Source organism: Chironomus tepperi, unplaced genomic scaffold (genome assembly GCF_022539635.2).
Source record: "Chironomus tepperi strain 1889 unplaced genomic scaffold, CSIRO-AGI_Ctep_v1 contig_298, whole genome shotgun sequence".
NCBI classification, from domain to species: Eukaryota; Metazoa; Arthropoda; class Insecta; order Diptera; family Chironomidae; genus Chironomus; species Chironomus tepperi.
Genome location: NW_027226420.1, coordinates 1,172,729 through 1,195,822, shown reverse-complemented (window position 1 = coordinate 1,195,822; position 23,094 = coordinate 1,172,729). Strand labels below are relative to the sequence as shown.

At 33.5% G+C, this 23,094-nt stretch overlaps 3 protein-coding genes across 3 annotated transcripts; 1 reads left to right on the top strand and 2 right to left on the bottom strand.

Moving 5' to 3' along the window:
- Positions 1–5,373: 5,373 nt before the first annotated feature.
- On the bottom strand, positions 5,374–7,553 carry LOC139092284 (caspase-3-like). The gene is made up of 2 exons (XM_070642624.1): positions 6,329–7,553; positions 5,374–6,079 (listed from the first exon to the last, which is right to left on the bottom strand). The coding sequence occupies exons 1-2, from the start codon at positions 6,618–6,620 to the stop codon at positions 5,478–5,480; spliced, it is 894 nt and encodes a 297-aa protein (XP_070498725.1). The 5' UTR covers positions 6,621–7,553; the 3' UTR covers positions 5,374–5,477.
- A 903-nt stretch (positions 7,554–8,456) lies between these two features.
- LOC139092279 (meckelin) lies at positions 8,457–17,554 on the top strand. Its single transcript, XM_070642620.1, has 10 exons — positions 8,457–8,829; positions 12,334–12,962; positions 13,479–13,772; positions 13,838–14,515; positions 15,003–15,302; positions 15,377–15,692; positions 15,766–16,061; positions 16,161–16,296; positions 16,357–16,475; positions 17,390–17,554. Exons 1-10 carry the CDS (start codon positions 8,592–8,594, stop codon positions 17,468–17,470), a joined length of 3,087 nt encoding a protein of 1,028 aa, XP_070498721.1. The 5' UTR covers positions 8,457–8,591; the 3' UTR covers positions 17,471–17,554.
- LOC139092280 (carboxylic ester hydrolase-like) lies at positions 17,459–19,862 on the bottom strand. Its single transcript, XM_070642621.1, has 5 exons — positions 19,456–19,862; positions 18,948–19,379; positions 18,342–18,549; positions 18,116–18,282; positions 17,459–18,057 (listed from the first exon to the last, which is right to left on the bottom strand). Exons 1-5 carry the CDS (start codon positions 19,825–19,827, stop codon positions 17,563–17,565), a joined length of 1,674 nt encoding a protein of 557 aa, XP_070498722.1. The 5' UTR covers positions 19,828–19,862; the 3' UTR covers positions 17,459–17,562.
- Between the last annotated feature and the right edge of the window lie 3,232 nt (positions 19,863–23,094).

The following is a 23,094-nucleotide window of genomic DNA, read 5'->3' as shown; positions in this document are numbered from 1 at the left end:
ATTTTGTGTCATTGGAAGTGATCTGTTCCTCACATTCAGCTACTTCCAATCATCATAGATCACGCTCGTCTATGTGGGCTCCATTTCGTACAAGCAATAAGCTACAAACCACGAAAGAATCAACAAATAATATTTTTCTCATGAAAGTTCAGAAAGTCATTGGTTGCTGTAATTTTTATTTCAGTTGGAACTCCATAAAACCAATTTGTTGGACATGAAATGCATAAACTAACCAGAAACTGCTGAACTGTTTAGCAAATCATATTAATTCACAAAATTCTTTAGACATTCAATGAATGAATTTTTTATTCAAGGTGAGTTTGATTTGAGTTTAAACTCAAACTCAAAACTCAACTCAATTTGTATTGAGTTTGAATTTTTTTAAAAAACTCAAACTCATTTTCGAAGAAAAAAAAACTCAAATTCAAATTCAACTCAATGAAAAATGAGTTCATTTTTGAGTTTTGATTTAACTCACCCACCCTGGCATTTGCACAGTATGATATGCATGTTTATTATGTCCAAAAAGACTTTATATTTTTTGAGCTTGTAAATAATTTCAACATTGATATGTCAACAATTTTACTTTAAACTATTTTAATGATTTCCTTATATCATGCAATTGGTTTGATTTTTTTTTTCTTTCTTAAGGTGCTAATTTATACTTCCATGACTTGGTGTGCTATGAGCTAATTTTAGTTTTATATTTGAAAGTTGTTTGACTATGGGTCTATGATTAATTCTGCACAATGGTGATATATATTAATTGTTGAATGGGATTTGAGGGAAAAATAGGTGGAAATTCTTAGGTACTTAAATATTACAAGTCTAACTTACTTTGCTGCCCGTACAGATCAATTGTGATCTATGAACTCTCTTATATGTCGGCTGAAATTTAACCTATCACTTGCTATTGCTTGAACAATACAACATCCAGTAAAAATATCGTTGATTCCGACTAAAATGATAAAAAAGTAGAAAACGATGCTTAGAAAATGGATTATTCATTATCCGAGTCATCTATAAACAGCAATTCAACATAACTAGATAATGAATTACGTGCAAAATGCCATAAAATCTCAAAAATTCATATTTGATTAATTTTAAATGATAAATAACGCCTTACCTACTGAAATTAAAGCACTAAATTGATATTGTTTCATTTATATTACTCTTAATTCATCCAATACATTTCAGAACTCATTATTTTCTCACAACTCATTATTTTCTCACAAATTATTAATTCTTACACTTTCAAAGCACATTGTTTACAATTTTTTACTAAAGTTCAAATTTTGAACCTTTAGATTTTGTAGAAAATTCAAAAATTAACGGTTTTTTGTAGAAATCTATCAGATGAGTGTTTCTGAACTGATGAATTCAGTTTAAACGGTTAATTGCTACCTTTACAACGTGTTATACCTCATATTTTATGTTCTTTGATTTAATATTAATGAACTGGTTTCTTAAAAGCTAATAAAACAGCATTCAGAGCAAATGAACAATGTTTTTACGAGATAGAGAAAGTCCTTCCGGATCATCATGATATTCGTGTTAATTTTAATCACAAGCAAAGGTTGTCGACCTCTCAAGGCAAATTCCGGAACACATGGCTACTTCTAAGCTCTACAAAAAAGCATTTTAATTAAAATTTCCATGCCAACTTGATCAATTTATTTCAATTAAATGCATGCAAATAAGTCTCTATTCTTTATTCACACTCAATGCACCATTATTACACAATTAAATATGGAAATATGAGAAATGAAGCACGGGCATTCCATTTAAACTATTTTTCACCAAACAGATCATTCAAGTGTTTATTAACCTCCTGAAATACCTTAAAAAGGTCAATCGCATGAAACAAAAAAAAATATGAATTTAATAAAAATTGCATTACGATTGACTTCTGATAGCCAGAAATTGCAATCATTTTCCACCTCGTTAGCCTCGTCGTGTCGCACGAGTACCAGCAACAAACAAAGTAAAAGGAAGAAAATTAATGTAGAAAAAAAGAGTACAGCATGAATATTTCTATAATTTCGTGCATTACGACTGTTGCTGACCCAATGGTAATGTGACGAGTGCATTGATACGATATCCTACTACTGAGCTGTAACTTTATGGTGATTAAAATGTGCAAAATGTTTAAGGCCGCTCCCACAACGAAAAAAAAAAGGAACAAAACAATGATATTATTAATTATGATACATACATTCTGTTGTTACTATTGTTACATGCTGCAGTGAAGTGTGAAAATGGAAATTGCTGCAAATTCCCAGTAAAAATGCTCGAGATGTTAGTGTAAAAATTTATTGTGGTCCATTTTAAGACAAGGAATTTATTTTGTACAATCGAAATTCTTTACATGAGGCTTAATTGTTTTCGTTATGTGTGGCCTGAAAGTTGGTTATTGTTAGTTGTTGGGCTCAGGAGTTACAGAAAGTTTTGGAATGTTTAGTTATGCTTTGAAGTTTGCCGTTTTGGGTCTCATGTCACACTACCTAGGAAATGTGGGATATTAACATTGAGTCTTTATACCCAACAAACCTTGTTGCAAGCAACAACTGACCATTTGTCGCGTCACGTAACATCCGAATGTCCACATGATGCATTGAACTGTTTCAGTCAAGTTTGGTTATTTATTGGTTCATCAATTGACAGAACATTTATTTTAAGTGGGGATGCATGTAAAAGTAATTCGGTAATCGACGTACATATAGTGCCATATATAGGATGCTGATGCATTTACATGTTCTTGAGTGTTATTTGGGAATGACATGGGACATTTGATTTCTTGTGAATTACAAGTTTTCAGCCAAAAATAAGAATTCAGAATCAACATGATTTCAGCAATAATGTTAAAATTTTGCCATGGATTCTTGCTTCGTTACTAAGACCAAATTCCACTAGCCAGCGGTCAATCTCCGGTGATGTTACAGTACAGTACGAAAAAGATACACCACTGGTACAGTGCAGCGGTAACCATGTTGTGACATACCTGAACAATACCATTGTGGTACAACGGTAGAGCTGTAAAGTGGTGCGATGGTACGGTACTGGTCGTTAATACGGAGATGCACTGATACTCTTGCGAATACGTAGCACCTCTCGTAAATCTGATCATTGCGAATCTATAAAGTTCCTGAAAAACATAAATTAAAATCCTGAGTAATCTGACATGTCAAGAGACCCACAAAAGATCTTTTTAGGTGTCATATCTCCTTCCTTGGCGCCTACAATTTAATATTCTGAACTTGTGGCTCACATTACAGTACCCCTTTGATAAATTGCTGCTACTTAAAATTTAATAAAATTCACAGACACTAAAATTGAATTCTCTCTTAAATATTAACAACTTTGCGTCCAAAATAGAAATATTCCTTCCTATATACTTTAATTATCAATATTTAATGCCAACAAAAACAGCTACTTAACAACTTAAGCTGTTTAAAAACTATAAGTGAGAAAAATTTCTAAACATGGACTTATTAAATTTTTACAAAGTCCATTCATTTGTCATAAAATTGACCACTTGACAGCTAATTTAATTCCATGAAATTCTGTAATTGTTGTTTCCATTTTTTTGCCAATGCTCTTTAAGATTAATAAACTCACAGACCTTCAAAAGCATTCTATCACTGAACTAATCATGTCACATTCTTTATTGCTAATTTACAAAGACTTGAACATGAAGCTGCTTTTGAGTATTGTTTTAATTAACAAAAAAACATTGATCACCTTGATCGTCATAAAGGATTAAACTTCATATGGTGCTTAATGCGAACATAATTAAATCATAAAAATGCTGATATTGTAAAGCTGGAGTGAGCAACCTTTTGTTTTTCGTGCACACCTTGGCACAATCAGGCTTCTTGAAGTCTCGGTCGAGACGAAGACCGGTGACCGGTGACCGATGACAAAAGACCGAAGGCCGTAGATCGAAGACCAGAGACCCGAAGACGACTAAACACCGAAGACCGAAGAACCGAAGAACCGAAGAACTGAAGAACCGAATACAGAAGATCGAAGAACGAAGAACCGAAGAATCGAAGAACAGAAGACCGAAGACCGAAGACCAAAGACCGAAGATCGAAGACCGAAGATAGAAAACCGAAGATCGAAGATAGAAAACCGAAGACCGAAGACCGATGATCGAAGACCGGAAACCGAAGGACCGATGATCGAAGACTAAAGACCGAAGACCGAAGACCAAAGAACGAAGACCGAAAACCAAAGACCGAAGATCAAAAACAGAAGACCGATGATCGAAGACCGAAGACCGAAGACTGAAGACCGAAGACTAAAGACCGAAGACCGAAGACCGAAGACAGAAGAACGAAGACCAAAGACCACAGTAGGCACACTAGCATGCCCCAGCACACAGGTTACCCACCACTGTTGCAAAACTATATAAAACGATCATCTCGTCCATTGAGATCATCCATAAATATTGCAAATGATGATAAATCTTCTTGTTTTTTTTTTTGTCGATACACACAAAAGATATGAAATTAAAGCATGAGTTTTATGACTCGGCGAAGAGAATTTCATAAGAAATGGAAATAACAACAAAAGGGAATTTTGTATTCAACAACTTAATAACAGAAAGTGATAATTTACTACCGCATGGTTGTCATAAATGATAATAAGAAGAAGATATGTAGACGTTCTGAAATTTCGATAAATATTTTTACATCATCATAATGGCTTTATAAGATTAGCTTACAATAAAGATATAAATGTTTTGGCACAATAAATTTTGATAAAGAAAGGAATTTTGGAAATGAATCATTGACGAACAGCATAGCGTTTTTGTTAGAGTATCACTGCATTTTGTCACTCGGGATTAAAGAGTGAGGGTATCAATTCTCGAGCGACACAATAGAAGAAGGCATCGTAAAAGCTCTTTTAGTGACGTCAAATGGAAGCCGCGTAGATTTCACACAACACAGATCCATATGTCTACAACATGGCCATCCAAATGGCTGCAACATGGGCATTCACATGACTGCAACATGAGCATCCACATGACTGCAACATGAGCATCAACATGACTACAACATGAGCATCCACATGACTGCAACACTGAAAACCATATGACTGCAACATGAACATTCACATGACTGCAACATGAGCATTCACATGACTGCAACACGGGCATCCACATGGCTGCAACATGGGCATCTACATGGCTACAACATGCTGGCATTCAGTATTCATGTGTCACACCAATACCACACGGACATCCATTTAGCTGCCAAATTTAGACGACTTTCAATTTGTGCCAGTAAACGAACTATAGCGAAGCCTCTTCTTCTTTTGTATCGCTCGGGACTTTTTTGTTATTAGCTAAAAAAGTATTTACCAGACTTTTTGGTTCCACGACAAACTAGTCGTCATTTATTTAAAGTAGTAATTAAGACATATTCCGAAAGTTGTAAGCAAAACTCCCAGGACTGATGATTTTAGTAAATCTAATTTCCACGTCCACTTGTCATATAGCTACGATCAAAATAGAACGCCTTAGTTAACATGGACATAATGACAGGCATTTGCTTGAAACTGAAGTGATCGCCAGTAAATTCCTTAGAAAATGCAACATATCGATTGACACTAGTCAAAATTGACATCAAATCCTTTTCTCTATCAGCACTTAAGTAATTTTCAAGTTGCTTATACAAAGCTTCAATAAACCATGAACCATTCTTAGGATCTCTATATGATACATAAGTATCAGCAGTTGAGAACATCACCAAAATATCAGCCATGATTGGAAGTCTTTGAATTGCTGGTGCAGAAGTGCTGCTGCGAGATCTTTCCTGATTATATCTCTTTTCATCTTCTTCTACTACTGCCCTAAAGTCACATAAAGTTCCTCTACATGCTTGAATGAAGAACAATTTCGGTTTTTCAACTAATTTGGGACAACGATCGCCAGTAAAGTATTTCCACAGTAAATCTACCTTCATATTGCCATCATATGTAGAAATAATACCATCATTGGTATCATCCTTACCACCGTGTGACATCATCACGACTATCAGTGAACTGTTATTTGTGTGATCCATCCTGGCGACTAGATGAAGATAAACAAAATTTTATTAAACTGAGTTAATTTGAGTCAGAGTTGGCAGGACTTCAAAAAAAGTGAAGTCGCCTGGATATTGGCAATTGGCAGGCAGAAGCCGGTAATAGAACCAGCTTTAGGTGACATCTTAGGAAGGCCATGGATCAAAGTTGATCTGTACGGCCAGCGAAATAAGTAAGCCTCCACATTGGAGTCCTTCCAACTCTGATTTAGGCATGTAAGTAGTTTAAAATTTACCATTTTTTAATTCATTTTCAATTTTTTCAGTCGTATAGTCACGATAAGCGCGCACATCATATCCGTACATTCTGAGAATGCTTTTCATATTTCTTTCATCGACATCAGCGCCTTCACGAAATGTCTGGTGATCATTAAGAAACTTCTGTTGTGTGAATATCAAAGCAATTCCTGCATTTGGATATCCTTTCTTGTAGTTTTCATCGTCATTTGCAATGCTTACTATGTTAGATGCACTTTTTGAATCTAAATTATTTTTATCAAATCGTTTTGCATCAGCTTGAATGCTCATTTTTAACTGAACTTTTTGCGTCAATTGCCAAAATGATACTGCGTCGTATTATCAAATTTCCTGTATTTTATTGGATGACTAATAACATGTTATACTTGAATATTTCAAAAATTGTTATATTTGTTATGGTTTCTTATCAGTTTGTCAGTAAATGCGTCGAATAAAATATTTTTTTCTTCAAAATTTGACATGATTTAGATGAGTCATGGCTTACGTCAGTCTGATTAAGATTATATGCGAGAACATCCGGTTTTATTTGTTCGCTCAATGTTTTTATTTAACTGTTTTCAAAACTTTAAAAACCCATGTTATCAGCTTATTACTCATACAATTAAATTGGGCCATAAATGACTTTTTCAAGTACATCACAATTACAATCAAGTGCAGTATACCACAATTACCTATTTTATCAACATCATGCAAAAAGATAATGATGTAAAAACATGTCTACGTTAATACGGAACAAGAGTGCATTGTACGATAGTCAATGAAGGATGAAAATAACCTCTCATAATCCTTTATTATTGCGATTCAATGTAACATATAGCCTAGCGTAACATATAGTATCAATGTTTGAGTCAAAATAAGTTTGGTGTAGTTGAATGCCCCTTGCAAATCATCATGGTATTGGTTCCAAATTTAGGAAGAACCACCTAATCTATACTCCAAATTTCACTTGATTTGATCAAAATATATCAAAGTTTGAGTAGAATAAAATTGGCGTAGTTGTATGCCCCTGAAAAATATTATAGCGTTGGTTCCATATTCAAGAATGTTGTCCATCACTGGCCCAGCTGTTGATGCTATCGGCTCAAATTTTAGCTTTATTCCGTCAAAAGCTATCAAAGTTAGATTGAATATAAATTTTGTGTAGTTGCACACCCCTTCAAATTCAATATAACATTGGTTTCAAATTAAAGAACCAGCTAATGAGCATGTATTCTATAATTTATCTTATTTTGTCAAAAAAAAAACTATCATAGATAGAGTTTGAATTTGATTTTGGCGTAGTTGCATAACCCTTGAAATCTTATAAGACATCAGTTTAAAATTTAGAAACATCAACTTAGATTGCATACCAAATTTTATCGTATACTGTCAAAGTATATTAAAACTAAGCCTTAAATAAGTTTTGCGTAGTTGCATGCCCTTCAAAATAGAAAATACCGCCACTCAATCAATCTATGCAAAAGTTCAATAGAATTCATAAGAGTCAATTTTTGAGTTTATTTCAATGTCCAAAAACCATTCTTTTATATCAACATACCCAACCGAAATGACGCAGTAATTAAAATAGAACTTTCAGTCTAAATATCTCAATTATTACATAACTTAATGAATTAATTAATTCACTTTTTATATTAATTTTAGGTCAATTATTCATTCACATTAAGCACTGATGATTTGTAAACGGAGCAAATTTTGGCTAAACTATTGCGTGTTTACAGCACAAAACCATTTTTTCGTCCATTTTTAATGTAAATAGAACACTTCTTTTGCTACCATTTGCCACATGACATAATGACCTACATATCAGTCAGTAGGAAATGTCTTGCATGCACTTTTTCGTGTCTATATTAAATCCATTATGCCTCATATGTCTGATGTTCCTCATTCAACAATTTTCATTTTCAATGTCTATCGACTAAAATGCAGTCAGTTCCTTTTTCATTGCCATTGTCTGTTATTTCGTGATAAACAAAATTATTTGTTCGTCCTGGTCGTCAATGGCAACGAATGTCACACAACAAATATTATTGAAAACGAATGTTGTTCCTTCATACTTTTCCTTTCAGTTTTCATGTTCAATTCTTGCTTATAAGACGCTCAACATTTATGGATTTTCATTGTTTGTGCTGCAAATATATGCAAAAAAAAATTTTGTGCAAGTCCTTGTCAAAAGGATAGAAGAGGAAGTGCATGAAAAAGTGAAATTTGAAAAAGTTCTAGAACAAGTGTTAAAGTTAAATTATGAATTTGGGACAAGGGGATATCCAAAAAATTATTCTAGTTTTTATATTAATAACAATATTTTCATCATGCACAATCGGAAGTGACGATGATGAAAATTTTTATTTTGCAAATAGCAACAACAATAAGTTCTTTGCTAATAATAGACGAAATTGTCAGCCTAATTACTATTTTGATGTTGATTACTTCAAATGTCGATTATGTGATGGAAACTTTCACCTTATGGTATCGAAGCAAAGTGAGTGACATACACATTGTGCATGCATGTGTTTCTTCCTGTTGTTGTTCCTCCCCCTTTTTGTTGTGTTGAAGTTCATGCCGTACGTAGACGTATTTTAATGCCATTTACTCATTAAAAATTGATTTTTTTTGCTGTGCTGCTCGTTTTTGAATTTTAAAAATGGAATTTTTTTGTTATCCTTTATGGATTTCTGATCGAGAAAGTTCCGCATTCATGTAAATTGCATTGAGCAATGACGATGATTTAGAAAATGAAAAATTCATTAAATGTCAGTTGAAGGTAACAACTGCAATTCATAAATATCCATTTGGATTATTTATGTAGATCAATGCTATGCTAGCTAATAATAAGGTTTGCAGCTATTGGATCAGCTGGAGTTGAAAGGAAAAGTTTTGAATAAAAAATGACATTTTAAAGGAACAATTCGATTTAAGGGAAAGGAAGTCTGCAGTTTTGGGCTTTTTTGGGTTGGAATCTCCAAATAGGCAGAGCTCGAAGTCGACTCGAATTTTATATAGGGTCGAGTCGTCTTTTCCATACATAATCCGAGTTTAAATTCAAGCTCTGCAAATAAGGAGGGCTGCTTTGAACCCCAAAATCTTATCTACCTTGTAACGTCATGAGCATTGTGTGAATATCCTTGCCATATCGGCAACACTCTCATACAATGATTAAGAGATCGGTCTCTGGTGGGAATCGAACCCACGTAATAAAGGAGAATGATACAGATATACAGTCTGTTGCCAAGCCACTCGGCCACAGAGGCTTAACTCTCAAATTGACAATCTTCCCTATATCCCTAACAGACAAAGAGCATGCATTCATGAAATTCCGCTACGGTACCTAAAAGCGATCTCTGTGCCTCTTAGAGTATATGACTAGATATCCCAGATCCCACTTTCCCCAGACACCACACTACCTATCAATTTATGGCATTACAGCTCATAACATTCTACTATAAAAATCGTTATCCTATCACTAACTCCAAATCCATATTTTCATTATCATACAAATACACTAATAATCATGAACATACAAAGCATTTAGGAATCAATCAGGGAATCAATAATAACAATCGAAAGCTATTAAGCTAAAAGCTCTCAAGATTAATTTCCATTGTAAATCTATGGAATATCCATTATATCTAATATTTACATCCATATCAACTTATGTTGTCCATTTGAATTACTAGCAAGTTTAGTGAATTAAAGGAATTGAAGTTAATTGAATTCTAACAACAGTTTCTTAATCTATTTCCAATAAAATGGATTGTTTAGGAATACTGTCTATTGTGTAGAATAGATTAAAAGGAGGTAAAGACATAAAAAAGTTTTGGAAGTAATGTTGCATACCTGGTTTATATGATTTCATACCTACTTGTATGAAATGTTATACTTCACAAGTGCTAGCAGAAAAAAAATCATACAAATTTGAATCGGTTTTTAATTAACCGGAGCAAATTAAAATCGGCTTCAATTTCTCAAATTTAGGGTCTCATGCACACCAAAGAATGATCAGCAAAAAAATCCTTTTGGATGCGACCTTACATAGTTCAATTGATTTGAATTTCAAAAAACCGTTACAAATTCAAATATTTTTTGTGCGTTAAAATTATCTAATTCATTAATTTCCTTAGCAATCTTTGCAATTTAACTACAAATCATCTAACTTCATATTCTGAACCATCTCATTTACGAACAGCCCCCAAATGTAAACTATCAGTTTACAGAATCAATAGACAACATCACAACACATTAATTGTCACAAGTCAAGTTGAAAAAGAAAAGTCGTAAATTGTTTCCAACACATTTTTTTTTTCTATTCTTCTTCACATAAATCGTTCCTTCCTAATTATATGAATTTCTTTTTTATGTGCTGTTCCGTAAACCTATATTTAAATATCAACTCATTCATTCTTATTAAATTTTCATTTTTTTTCACGTGTCCATCAAGTAGAACGGTGACCTAACGAGTTTAGTGAAACACTATATATGGGTTTTTTGTGCTAATTTGTGAAAACAAGAAAACAACTTTTAAAAATTTTGTGAAGGTTCCTGCACCGAGATATGAGCATTTAAAGATGCAATTTTTGACGTTCTGGAAGTCAAAATGTAACTCCAACATAACAGCACCAAAAAATTTGAAACTTTGTTGTTTTTTTGTGCAACCCATACCCAGTAAAATAAGCAAAAAAAAAATTTTCAAAATAGTTCCGCTACAGAGTTATATCCATTTTTCGATTTAAGTGCCGAAAAAGTAGTGAAAAACTCGAAAAATTTTCACACTTTTTAATCTGAAATCTACAAACCTTCACCAAAATTCTTTAAATTTTGCTTGTTTTTGTGCAAGAGTTACCTAACAAAATAAGCATAAAATAATTTTTGGATGTAGCTTATGTGGTAAGATATAGCCGTTTTCCCGTGCAACCTAAACTCAAAAAATTCAAAGTTTATTAAAATTTTGCATGGAAATTACGCAAGACTTTACAAAGCAAAAAGATTTTTTGAAAAAAATTTATTTGAAAAATTATGGCAATTTTTTTCATATATGAAGGTGTAAAAAAGTATTAAAAATCTCTATTTTTTCATATTTTTAACTCTCAGAAATGCAAATCTTGATTAAAATTTATGAAACTTTTTTTGTTTCATTTAGTAATGTTTGCAAATAAATCAGACAAAGTTACAAAAATTTTTGTTACTTCCTGTTGAAATTAGAGCTAAAAATCTAAAAAAAATCTAATTTTTTCACTATCTTGGAGAGGAAAATGGCTATATTTCTATATAAAATTAAAAAATTATATTTTACTAAACTTTTTATGAACAATTAATATATGCACAATATTCAGGAGAATTTTCAATAATTTTGGTAAAGTCTTGCGTAATTTCCATGCAAAATTTTAATAAACTTTGAATTTTTTGAGTTTAGGTTGCACGGGAAAACGGCTATATCTTACCACATAAGCTACATCCAAAAATTATTTTATGCTTATTTTGTTAGGTAACTCTTGCACAAAAAACAAGCAAAATTTAAAGAATTTTGGTGAAGGTTTGTAGATTTCAGATTAAAAAGTGTGAAAATTTTTCGAGTTTTTCACTACTTTTTCGGCACTTAAATCGAAAAATGGATATAACTCTGTAGCGGAACTATTTTGAAAAATTTTTTTTTGCTTATTTTACTGGGTATGGGTTGCACAAAAAAACAACAAAGTTTCAAATTTTTTGGTGCTGTTATGTTGGAGTTACATTTTGACTTCCAGAACGTCAAAAATTGCATCTTTAAATGCTCATATCTCGGTGCAGGAACCTTCACAAAATTTTTAAAAGTCGTTTTCTTGTTTTCACAAATTAGCACAAAAAACCCATATATAGTGTTTCACTAAACTCGTTAGGTCACCGTTCTACTTGATGGACACTTTTTTCACTACTTCCATGTTTTGTCGCGGCTATTTTTACGTCCAACCACACGCCATGCCGTACACACAAAAATAATCTACAACAACAGAAAATCAATGTTATTGTGATAAAAATTCAACGGAAATATTTGAATATGATAACATCTTAAGACGACCAATCTGTAAGCCACAAACGGATGTTGTACCTGAGAGTAAATGTCCATTACATTTTGTGAACTCAACGGATTTCTCGGCTGTGAGGAAAGTTGTTCGAGTTTACCGCCTTCCTGCATCAACAAAACAAAAATGTTTTTGTGATTCGAGGTTAAATGAGGAATATCACGGAAAGTACTGCATTAGATATGAGCTATTTAAAGACTTGAAGAATTATCAGCAATACAAGAATCTTCCGCTTACACAAACGTTAAATTTGAATTATGAGCTTAAATTTATTGTTCTGTTTTGTAAGATTCTACATAGGCGTGACTATTGCAATTATCTTGCAAATCTTTGTGTTCTTACACATTATAATCTTGACAAGAATGGTCCATGCTATTCGTTTTATCAACAACAGAATCAACACATGGCAATTGATGAGGGCGGTAATATCTATGGATCGAGTGAGGGCAATGAATTTGATGGCGGGGAAAAAATGAAGCCATTTCTGTTCTTTCGAGGGAAGAAAAGTAACAAAAATTTGTTCGACAAGTTCATCGACTTTTCGTATAATATTGAGAATGTAAGTATCCTGAGTAACACATGGCGGTGGTCCATATTTTGTCGAAACCAGAGCTTGAAGTCGAACCTAATTTTGTATGGAATCGAGTCGACTCGAGTCGAGTTTTTGATAGTGGACTTTTTCATTCAGAATCCGAGTCGACTTCGAGCTTTGGTCGAGACTACATATCATAGTACCGTCAAGGCAACTTTGTATCTTATGGTCGGAACTCGAAATCGAATCAGTCGACTTCGAGCTTTGGTCGAAATTAGCAATCATGGTACCATCTATGCAACTTCCATTGACTGATGATCATGTCTTATGGTCAGAGCACGAAGTCGACTCAGATTTTGCATGGAATAGTCTACTTGAGTCGACTCGACTTCATATAAAATTCGAGCCAACTTTGCGCTCTGATCATGGTCAATATGACGACCTAAAGTTGCCCTTGAAAACACATTGTGCTGCTCGGTTCCAATGCATCTTACTCATTTATTCATTGACAAAACCTTAAAAATTTCCTCATAAAACTTACAGGCAAATAGCACAATAAATTTTACAATCCTTAATTATAACGTATATGGAAATATCAGTGATCTACGTCCGATGAAGCTGAGTGATTTGAACTTATGTAATCAATACACAACCTACATGGACGGCATTAAATTTGCATCGAATTATTTCAGCAAGTGTTCGATAAATCTACGCGAGTTAATTGCTCTCATGCCGGACACACGATTTTCAACGCTGTATCTTAACTATTTTGAGAATCAAGTCAATTTCCTTCAAACAGTTCCGATATTAATACGGAATGCATACGAGGCCAATAAAGTTAGTCACCAACATTCCTTAAATTTATTAATCTCTGACAAATTTTTTTGCATATTCTTTTTTAGCAAGAAGACATCGAAAAATGGCAACTGGTTAAAAGGTTCTTTCTGATCGATACGGTGTCGGGTAAAAATGTAAATAGTGGAAAAAACACAAATAATGATGACGATGGGGATGAGATGGCAACAGTTAAATTCTATGAGCAATACAGTCAAATTAATTATGTAAAGTCAATCGAGATTCGATTCCATCTTAGTGATGACGATGAAAATTCTGATGAATTTAATAAAATTAACATTCCATTGATTATTATGGAGTATGGATCAATGAACTTGACACAAATAGCTAATGCAATGAAGTCATCGGTCATGTATGATGAGAGTCAACTCTACAATGTCGACTTTACATTCAAAATTCAATTCACAAAGCGGCCAAATTTAAACTTTTTCTTCCAAATCATTTTGCCAATATTTATCCTCATTGCATTCTTTTATGCACTCATGTGTACATTTTTCTATAAGATCTCGCAACAAAAGTTGGAATATGATCTGTCGATTCTATTGAATTTCATAATTAATCTCATGGCAAATGTATCGAACGCATTCTTCATATTCATTTTGATATTCATTGCTTACGTATTTTTCGTGTATAAAACTCAATCATCTGTTGTAAAGATCATGTTGCCGCTTGAACGTGAGGAAGCAGTGATCGAGATTTTGATGGTCTTTGCGATAATTTTCAAGGTGAGTTTTTGTTTGTAATTTCTTATGAAATTAATAGCGGAATTATTCACACTTTTTATTGAATGTTCCGTTTGCTGTGTAATACGGGCAATGATTTGAATGACTTATGGATTTTTTTGGTTTGGAATGGTATGGATTGCTTGTTATTGAATGATATAAATGCCAAAATTACAGTGGTCGCCCGAACAGCACAACGTGGTTGCTAAGGCATCGCTTAGTCGTCTTATTAATTGGAAGTTGATACTGGCTAGGCGGCACCGCGATGGCAGATTTCAACTGTCGCAATTTGGCACTCGGGATCAGTTAAAAATTACAGTTATTCCTTCACAGCATCACTTCTTATGATGTTCAGATCCTTAAATTCACAATTCTTTCTAAGTCCCGTTTCTTTATTCCGCATCGCCTCGTTACCTTTTCCCTTGGCTCTTAAAGAGCATCACGTAATAAGTGAACAGCCCTTCTAACATTTCCCATTATAAATCCACAGATTGTCAAGTTGATGAAATTATTTTACGACATGATTACACTCGACATCTTCTTTATTGATTGGGAGCGACCAAAAGGCTACAACAACAGCGATCACTTCTTCCATGGCTCAAATAAATCACATCCTGGGACACCGTCAATCACGTCGAGTTTTAAGCCCACACTATCGTCACCGTCACCAACAAACGATTGTGTCTCGGCATGGAGAAATTACTTTGTAGCAAACGAATGGCAAGAGTTGATTACAAAGCGTAAAGTATCTGTGCAGCTACACATCATCTTTGTGATTGCCGCTTTAATGGTTTGTTTGACATAAATGTTGTCAAATTATCATAAATCTTTGTGCTTACGCACATTTTTTTTATTATTTTCCAGCTATTTGGATTCGAAAACTTTGCATCTACAGACTTTGATTTTAACTTAAATGTCACCAATTTTCAGCATTATTTAAGTTATTATCGTATGGATAAAGAAGCATCGGATATTGTTAATGGAAATATCATACTGAAGGTAGCAACAGGTGCTATTATATATTTGATTGCTTACATTTTGCAACGTATATGGAATTTTCTCATTTATGAGAGATTCATTGACAATTGCCTGCAGCAGTTTATCGATGTAGCATCAATAGCCAATATTTCGGTATTGATACTCATCAATTCATATGGATTTTATATTCATGGACGATCAGGTACACAAAAAAAATTGATTATTCATTGTGTAACTTTATCTGAGATAATAATTAAAAAATCTCTTATGGACAGTGCATGGACGCAGTGATATCGATACATTCAATATGATTTTACAATTTAAAAGAGAAGAAGAAAATTTATGTGGACATCGTGGCTTATTACCATCATCGGATCAACAAACATACACAATACTAGCACCGCGAAATCTTCGGACATTTTATGAGAAGCTTATAAGTCCAATACAAAACAAAACGAATCATTATCATCAACAATTTAATCATCAGTCGATGAAATTTGAACAAAATTTTGAGAAAACAATTCTCACGTATCACAACATCAATCGATTTTTTGCTGCATTTATTGATCATGTATGTAGTCACCAGCAACAAAAACTTTCACTTACATAAATTGAAATAATTTATTTTGATTATCATTAAAAAAATTTCTTTTGTTTACAAAATTCACAGGCACTCAAAGATGTCGATTATGTGATTAAGGAAAAAAATCTATTTGAAAAGATATTCGATTGTGAATTGGAATCGACAATTAACAACGACTCGAAAGGAATCTTTTATTTTGATAATGGACACTCATTTGATAAAGGTGAGTGAGCAACACAGCATGCGGTATTTTATGCTAATTATCTTTTATCATTATTTACAGTGTTATTTTATGGTAACGAAAACTCAATTTTCGGCTTCGAGTACTTACTCTTTATTTTCATATTATTCGTAACTGGCAATTTCTTGATTGCTATACTTTCTATTGGAATTATTTTCAAGGTAATTGCTATCTGTAGATGAAGAGTGATTTGTGATATTAAGTAACTATTTTGACGTGAAATCCTTTATATTGGACTGTATATTGAGTCAATTCTAGTTGAAATCACAGCTATAACTTGTAAATGAAGGAACTTATCGCTCTATTTAACAATTAAAATGAGAATATGATCTAAATTGTTTGAAAATTGTAAACGAACTAAATATTTATATGAAGGGGCCTTCAACTATGAAAGGGAAAAATCAACTAATTTTAATGTCAAATACAATTTGAATATTAAACGACAGTTGATAAATTTTCAACAATTCTTCATCCTAAACAATGATTTTGCACTTTTTACTAGTACAAAATCACGCAACTGAGATAACGTTAGATAAGAATTTGAATTATCTAGTGTTTTACAACTTCAGATAACATTATAAATGGAAGTAAACAATCACTACCAAATATTTGTTAATAATTAACTTTTTGGACTCATAAAAAGACAATTACTCTAAATAACATCAGTTTCAATCAGGAAACTGTAGCTTAACTGTCATCACATGACGAATTTAAGTTCCGAATCAATTTATCAACTATAAAATAAGAGTCTGTCCATTTCTCATTCAAATCTAGATCAAAACTTCATTTATCAAACAGTTAATTAGTGGTTCAATTGAGTAGCATACAATAACCATCCATTAGATACACAACAAACAATAGTTTCTCATCTTCTATGGCATGTGCTACATACAGATAGATGAAGCATTGTTAATGATAATAATATTGGTCCGCAATCATTGTGGCTACTTCTTGTTTTCTTTTTTCAACCACAAAATTGCTTCTTAATATCACAATTTCTTTTAAATTGCTCTGAATTTCAATCAAACTAACTCATGCATTCTCACTTTTACCTTTCCTTTATCTCTATTTGCAGCTCATCGAGTTGGTCGTAAATCATCTAACTAAAAATAATTTAGCTCGTAAAACTTTGATCGATAAGCGATTTTTAATTTAGAAAACAATTGTATAGTCTTTATTATGCAACAGTCAGTCGTCAATTTTGATTTGTAATTTTTTGGATCACCTAATGAAGTACAAAAGGGACTCTCAAATGAGTTTCGTAATAAAAATTAGAGTAAATAACAATGAAAAACTTGCTACTTTTACTTTCATTGATGAGCTGATTAGATCATCGAATGCTTTGAATCTTTCCGGAAATAAACCTTGCTTTTCGACCATATGAGTTCCTATATCTAGGTAGTAATCATCTTCGTCATGTTTTGGCCAGACCATATTCGCTAAATATGGATCTGATGAGTTGTTTGGATTTCCTTTCATTGCAAATTGTTCCCAAATTCTCGTCATTCTCTCAATCATTAAATTTTCAGGATCAGTAAGACTTGCATCTGGTGCAATATACCAAGTATTCAGCACGTATTGCAAATCATCAGCATGTGCAACACCGTATGGAGAATTTCTTGGATAATTGAAAACACTATGACTTCCTGAATATGAAAACTTGTAGTAATATACATCCATACAATTTGAAATCATACGGACAAGCCTGTGTACTCCATAGGCAATGGAACCGTCACCGAATAACTAGAAATGAAGTACTCAAATATATCAAAAACATTATTAAATTCAAATTAAAATTTACATTAGCCAATCCACTGAATGATCGGTGATCAACGTCATCAAATGGTAAATAGACCGTCCTTATTGCCTCCGAATCTTTTGAATACTTTTCGTAGTGGAAGCAGTCAGCTAAAAACGAGGTTGTGTTTTCTTTCAGTTGCAGTAAAGTTTTTTCATCTCTCAAAACAACTGGAAATAAATTTCACATTAAATAAGCATCAAAATCACTAGATATTTCTGCACCATACATGGAACCAAATAAGCCATCTCATCCTGAGTTATTCCAATCATCACAGACTTTGGTGACAATTTAGGATTTGAAAAGACTTCATCTGGACTTTTTGTAAAGAATCTTTCTTGTCCAAAATCCTTTTCAATGACTGGTCTCCATATAAGTTTGTATCTGCAACTCTTTGATGCACTAACATCAACAGCTAGGAGTCTTTCTGCTGGTATCTAATGAAATAAAGAATGTAACTTAAGGTTGATTCACTAAACATGCAGTCGGACGACCTTCAAGGTACTCAAGAGACTAGATGTCACCAAATATCTGAAGGCTTAGAAACCTAATACGCAGGCAATGCAGTAAAGAGCCTAGTTCCTAATCCAAGTAATTAGGCTGTCCAGTAAGGATGTAATGTCAAAATTTCGAATCGGAGCCACCATGCCTTGGCCATCGCAGGTCGAGTTTGCGACTGACCCTAACGTGGAACAGGCTGCAGTCAGTCGACCATAACTCTAATTATCAACTCAACACTTCATGCCAAGCTCCACAAATACTCATAGCTAGACTTACAGTCAACTAGCCGTAGCCTGTTCCACCTGGTTACATCCAACAAAATTTTCAATCTTACCTGCTTTAAACAGTTCACCATTTGAGTAATATTACTAGTCGTACAATTCACTTGTTCAGCAAGATAAATAGCCGTGTCTAAATCATTATCATCCCACTTTGTTAATGTTGTGATAGATCCACTCACAGCAATAACTCTTCGAAATAAATCCCTTGACATTTCAGATGCCATAAGAGCTGTTACGGAATATGCACCTGCTGATAATCCAGCTATTGTCACACGACTAGGATCACCGCCAAACGCATCAATATTATTTTGTACCCATTTTAAGGCAAGACTTTGATCCTTTAATCCCATATTGCCAATCGCTTCTTCGGTGCCCGTCGATAAGAATCCAAATGGTCCGAAGCGATAATTAATCGTCACTAAAACAATATCTCGGTCCATTAAATAAAGTGGTCGATGATTAAGTGCCGAGCCTTCCTCAAATGACTTGAGAAGAAGAAATGTGAACGATAAGATTAATATTAAGTAAGTATAGCAAAATTGGTTTTCATTTATCACTTACACCGCCATGTATAAAGACGATAACAGGCTTGAGGCTTGTCGATCCGAGATTTTTTGTGAAGACATTAAGATGTAAGCAATCTTCAGACACATTAAAATGCTTCTTATTTTGCATACACATTGGTCCATATTGTGTCGCATCTAATGTACCTGTCCAATTTCTGTTTGGAACGGGAGCTTGAAATCGTCGGAAGCCAACTGGAGGTTCAGCAAACGGGATCTTTAAAAATGCATGATAATTCACATTATTCCGTGTTGTCATGACTGTTCCTTCCAACTGACCATCTTTTATTGTTAAAAGTGCAGCACTCGATAAGCTAAGAATATTCAATAGCAACAAAATGCCTAAAGGTACGACCTTTCTGTGCTCCATTCCAGCAACAAACTAAAGAAATATTCACACGACAAAGACCTTTCTCCCTTCCGAAACAGAATTATCGTGAAGTACAATAAAAAAAATATTAAATTACTGATACCGTTATCACGTGTGAAATATTTACTTGCTATAAATGGAACTTCTATATTATTATTATCAAGAAATGGGTCTAAAGTATTATGAAATAAGAAGTATAAGTTCATTATCAAAAGAATTTCGAGTAGACAAAGCTTTATGTAAAGTAAATCAGACAATTTGGAGATCAAAATAACTTTTTATCTAGAGTCTTAACTGGAATTAATTGGTTTAAATACAGCGATAACCTTTAATTAGAAGTTATAACTGATAAGGATTACTAATCACCAAAATAGTAAATTAAGTTTTAAAAATAGAGTAGTTTTTAAGAAGAATGGAAATACCCAAATATTTAGCACAAGTCGATTAATCGATCAAAAATTCAGTTTCAGGGAGGTGTGACTCTGACTTGGTGTCGGACTTGATTTAATGCAAATCATATACCAAGTCAGAGTGATACCGGCTTATTTTTGGATTTTGGACTCAATTTATACTGAATCCGACATTGAGTCACAGCCACACCGGCTTTGAGCTTTATTTTGGACTCAATCTAAACTGAATCCGACGTCAAGTTGCAGACAAGTCGCCTGTATGTTGGATTTTGGATAGGTCAACCGACTTGTGCTATTCGAGATAAGGAGACTGTACTCAAATTCGACTAGATATTCGCCGTGATCGAGCCTGGATCTTTAGCATAGCAAGAATTTCACTGAATTTTATTTACAGATGCTTCTTTATCATCCTTGAGCAGTGTTGTTCAAACTGTGTGCTGCAGCACATTAGTATACTGTTGAATCTTGAATATGAGATGCTATCAAGCGTATGTTGTGTGGGGATTTGATCAAGGATTACAACCTACGTATGCTAATGTAACGAGTAAGCTTGGACACCACTGTCTTACAGCATCAAAAACCAAAGCTTTGCCCTCGCTTTAAATCTGACTCCTTAAAAAGCATTAAATTGACCTCAAAAAATTCTAGCCACTTAGCAGCTGCTGAGTCATTCATTGAACTAATATTCTGAATTGTCCAATTCAATTTCAATCCATAAAAGTGAAAAATTACAAGAATTTCAATTTTTAAAGTTAATGCTCAATTCAAGTTCATTCCATGTCACTTTAATGCCGACCAACCCAGCTGTCTTTATCGTTCAAAATTCTCCCATACAAAGTATTTTCAATGCCTTTGGCTAATTCCTAAACATATGACTAATACCAAATTTATTCATTGCCACTTTAAAGCAACATGCGAATATAGAAATGTATGGATCGCATGTGGTGGCATGCATGCGAATAAAATTTGAAGAATGCAACAAATACCGCATGAATTCATTGCCTTTGGAATGTATACCGTTATTAAATTCTATCCACAAAAAAAAAGTTCACTATCTATGCATGATTCACATAATGTAAAATTTTAGAACCTAAATCGAATTAAAATAATATTATAATTTAACACTCAGCATATTCTACATTGATTTATGGCCATGAAGATTACAATAGCTTTATACGCCTTCAATTCAACAAATATGCATTACAATTTTTATTCTTATTTATAGTTTCTGCATATCATAAGCGTGCATGAATACATGAGACACAACGAGACAAAAACACAAATTTTGTCTTGCATGAATTGAATATTAGCAGCAAGAAGTAAGTAGAATAAAAATTTGAAAATAATATTCTAGCCATTCTCATGCATCGAATTGCAAATATTAAGTCATCGACATTGATATCTTCATATTGTATTATAATAAAGGAAGGAAGAATAAGGCAGAGAGAGTGTGAACACGAATTTCTTATTCTTATTGCATCACATAATTTTAACTTTATCTCACTTAATTTATTGATGCACAATGAATGCTGACCATATAACTAATAAAAATTCTTAATTAATGATACCTAAAAATAAAAATAAATATTTTGTGCTGCGTAGCGAAAGGCACAAAAAAGGCTTTTTTCAATTTATCTTGATCGTAAATATTCGGTATAAATTGGCACTAATCTCAAAACACAGTACGATTTTCTTTATCATGAAAATTTTGAGATGTAGAAAATTTTGGGTGTGCCAATAGGCTGATTCAAAAATTTTTTGTTCCATGCTCATCCATCCTAAAGATTCCAGATTTGTTACTTGTTGTTATTGCCGTCGAGCTTCTTTCCTCCCGTTCCCTGAATTGTATCCAGGGCCATATCCAGGATCTTGTCAAGAACCTGTTTACGGCCATATTCAGGATCGTGTCCAGAACCGTATCCCCAGCCATATCCAGGACTGTATCCAGAGTCATATCCAGAGTCATCTCCAGAAATGTTTCTAGCGCCATATTCTGGGCTATATCCAAGACCATATCCTATACTATATTCAGAGCCATATATGGAACCGATTCCAAGACTATATACAGGACAGTAACCAGAGCCATATCCAGAATCACCATCAAGGTCATACTCAAGACCGTATCCAGGGCCATATCCAGGGCCATATCCAGGACCGTATTCAGAAACATATACTGGACCTCGATGAGTAAATATGATGTCAAAACCTCCTTTTTACTTGAAAACTTCAATTTTTTCTTATGTTGACCAAGCTAACAATACAAACAGAACCAGGCATCGCTCGATTAAGGCAAGTATCCTCTAAAATGTCCCGATTATGATTCAACAAATTCTTTACCAATTCTCAGTCCATTGGCACACCCTCACTCCATAATATTTAATTGAAAACAATTTGTATCATCCCCATTGCCTTCATCATTTATGAATAAATTTAGATGCACCATGCATAAGCTGTGATAATTAGAGGTGTTTACACATGAATATTTCAAAAAAATTGGCGCAACCGTAAAGAATGAGGCGTCTGGATGCAAGCAATAATTGATGATCTCAACAAGATTGTGATTAAAAATTTTTGGAACTGAAATCGGCTTAGTTTGTTCTTAATAATTGTGTCAATAAAATATCAGCAATTTGGAAGTGCTTTAAAATAATGATGCTATTTGAGACTAAAATCGAAATTTGTGCCTGCAGGTCAATTCCTGAATGATGACAAATGACTTCAAATTCAGACAACTTCATTCCATTTTTCACACAACAATTGACCGATCACAAACACTCTAAGTCCATTTACTGATAATTGGGTTGTAATTTGCAATGGCCTCTGACATTTAAGCTGGTGATTAATGAGACGCCAGTTC

What these genes read in the sequence shown, in the direction of transcription:
- LOC139092284 (XM_070642624.1), bottom strand. Translation starts at nt 6,620, where the DNA reads ATGAGCATTCAAGCTGATGCAAAACGATTTGATAAAAATAATTTAGAT. An exon ending in TGAAAATGAATTAAAAAATG is followed by an intron (nt 6,080 to 6,328) that starts GTAAATTTTAAA and finishes ATCTTCATCTAG; the next exon opens with TCGCCAGGATGGATCACACA.
- LOC139092279 (XM_070642620.1), top strand. Translation starts at nt 8,592, where the DNA reads ATGAATTTGGGACAAGGGGATATCCAAAAAATTATTCTAGTTTTTATA. An exon ending in TTTCGTATAATATTGAGAAT is followed by an intron (nt 12,963 to 13,478) that starts GTAAGTATCCTG and finishes TAAAACTTACAG; the next exon opens with GCAAATAGCACAATAAATTT. An exon ending in TCTTTGCGATAATTTTCAAG is followed by an intron (nt 14,516 to 15,002) that starts GTGAGTTTTTGT and finishes ATAAATCCACAG; the next exon opens with ATTGTCAAGTTGATGAAATT.
- LOC139092280 (XM_070642621.1), bottom strand. Translation starts at nt 19,827, where the DNA reads ATGGAGCACAGAAAGGTCGTACCTTTAGGCATTTTGTTGCTATTGAAT. An exon ending in TGGTGAACTGTTTAAAGCAG is followed by an intron (nt 18,550 to 18,947) that starts GTAAGATTGAAA and finishes TTATTTCATTAG; the next exon opens with ATACCAGCAGAAAGACTCCT. An exon ending in CATTCAGTGGATTGGCTAAT is followed by an intron (nt 18,058 to 18,115) that starts GTAAATTTTAAT and finishes CTTCATTTCTAG; the next exon opens with TTATTCGGTGACGGTTCCAT.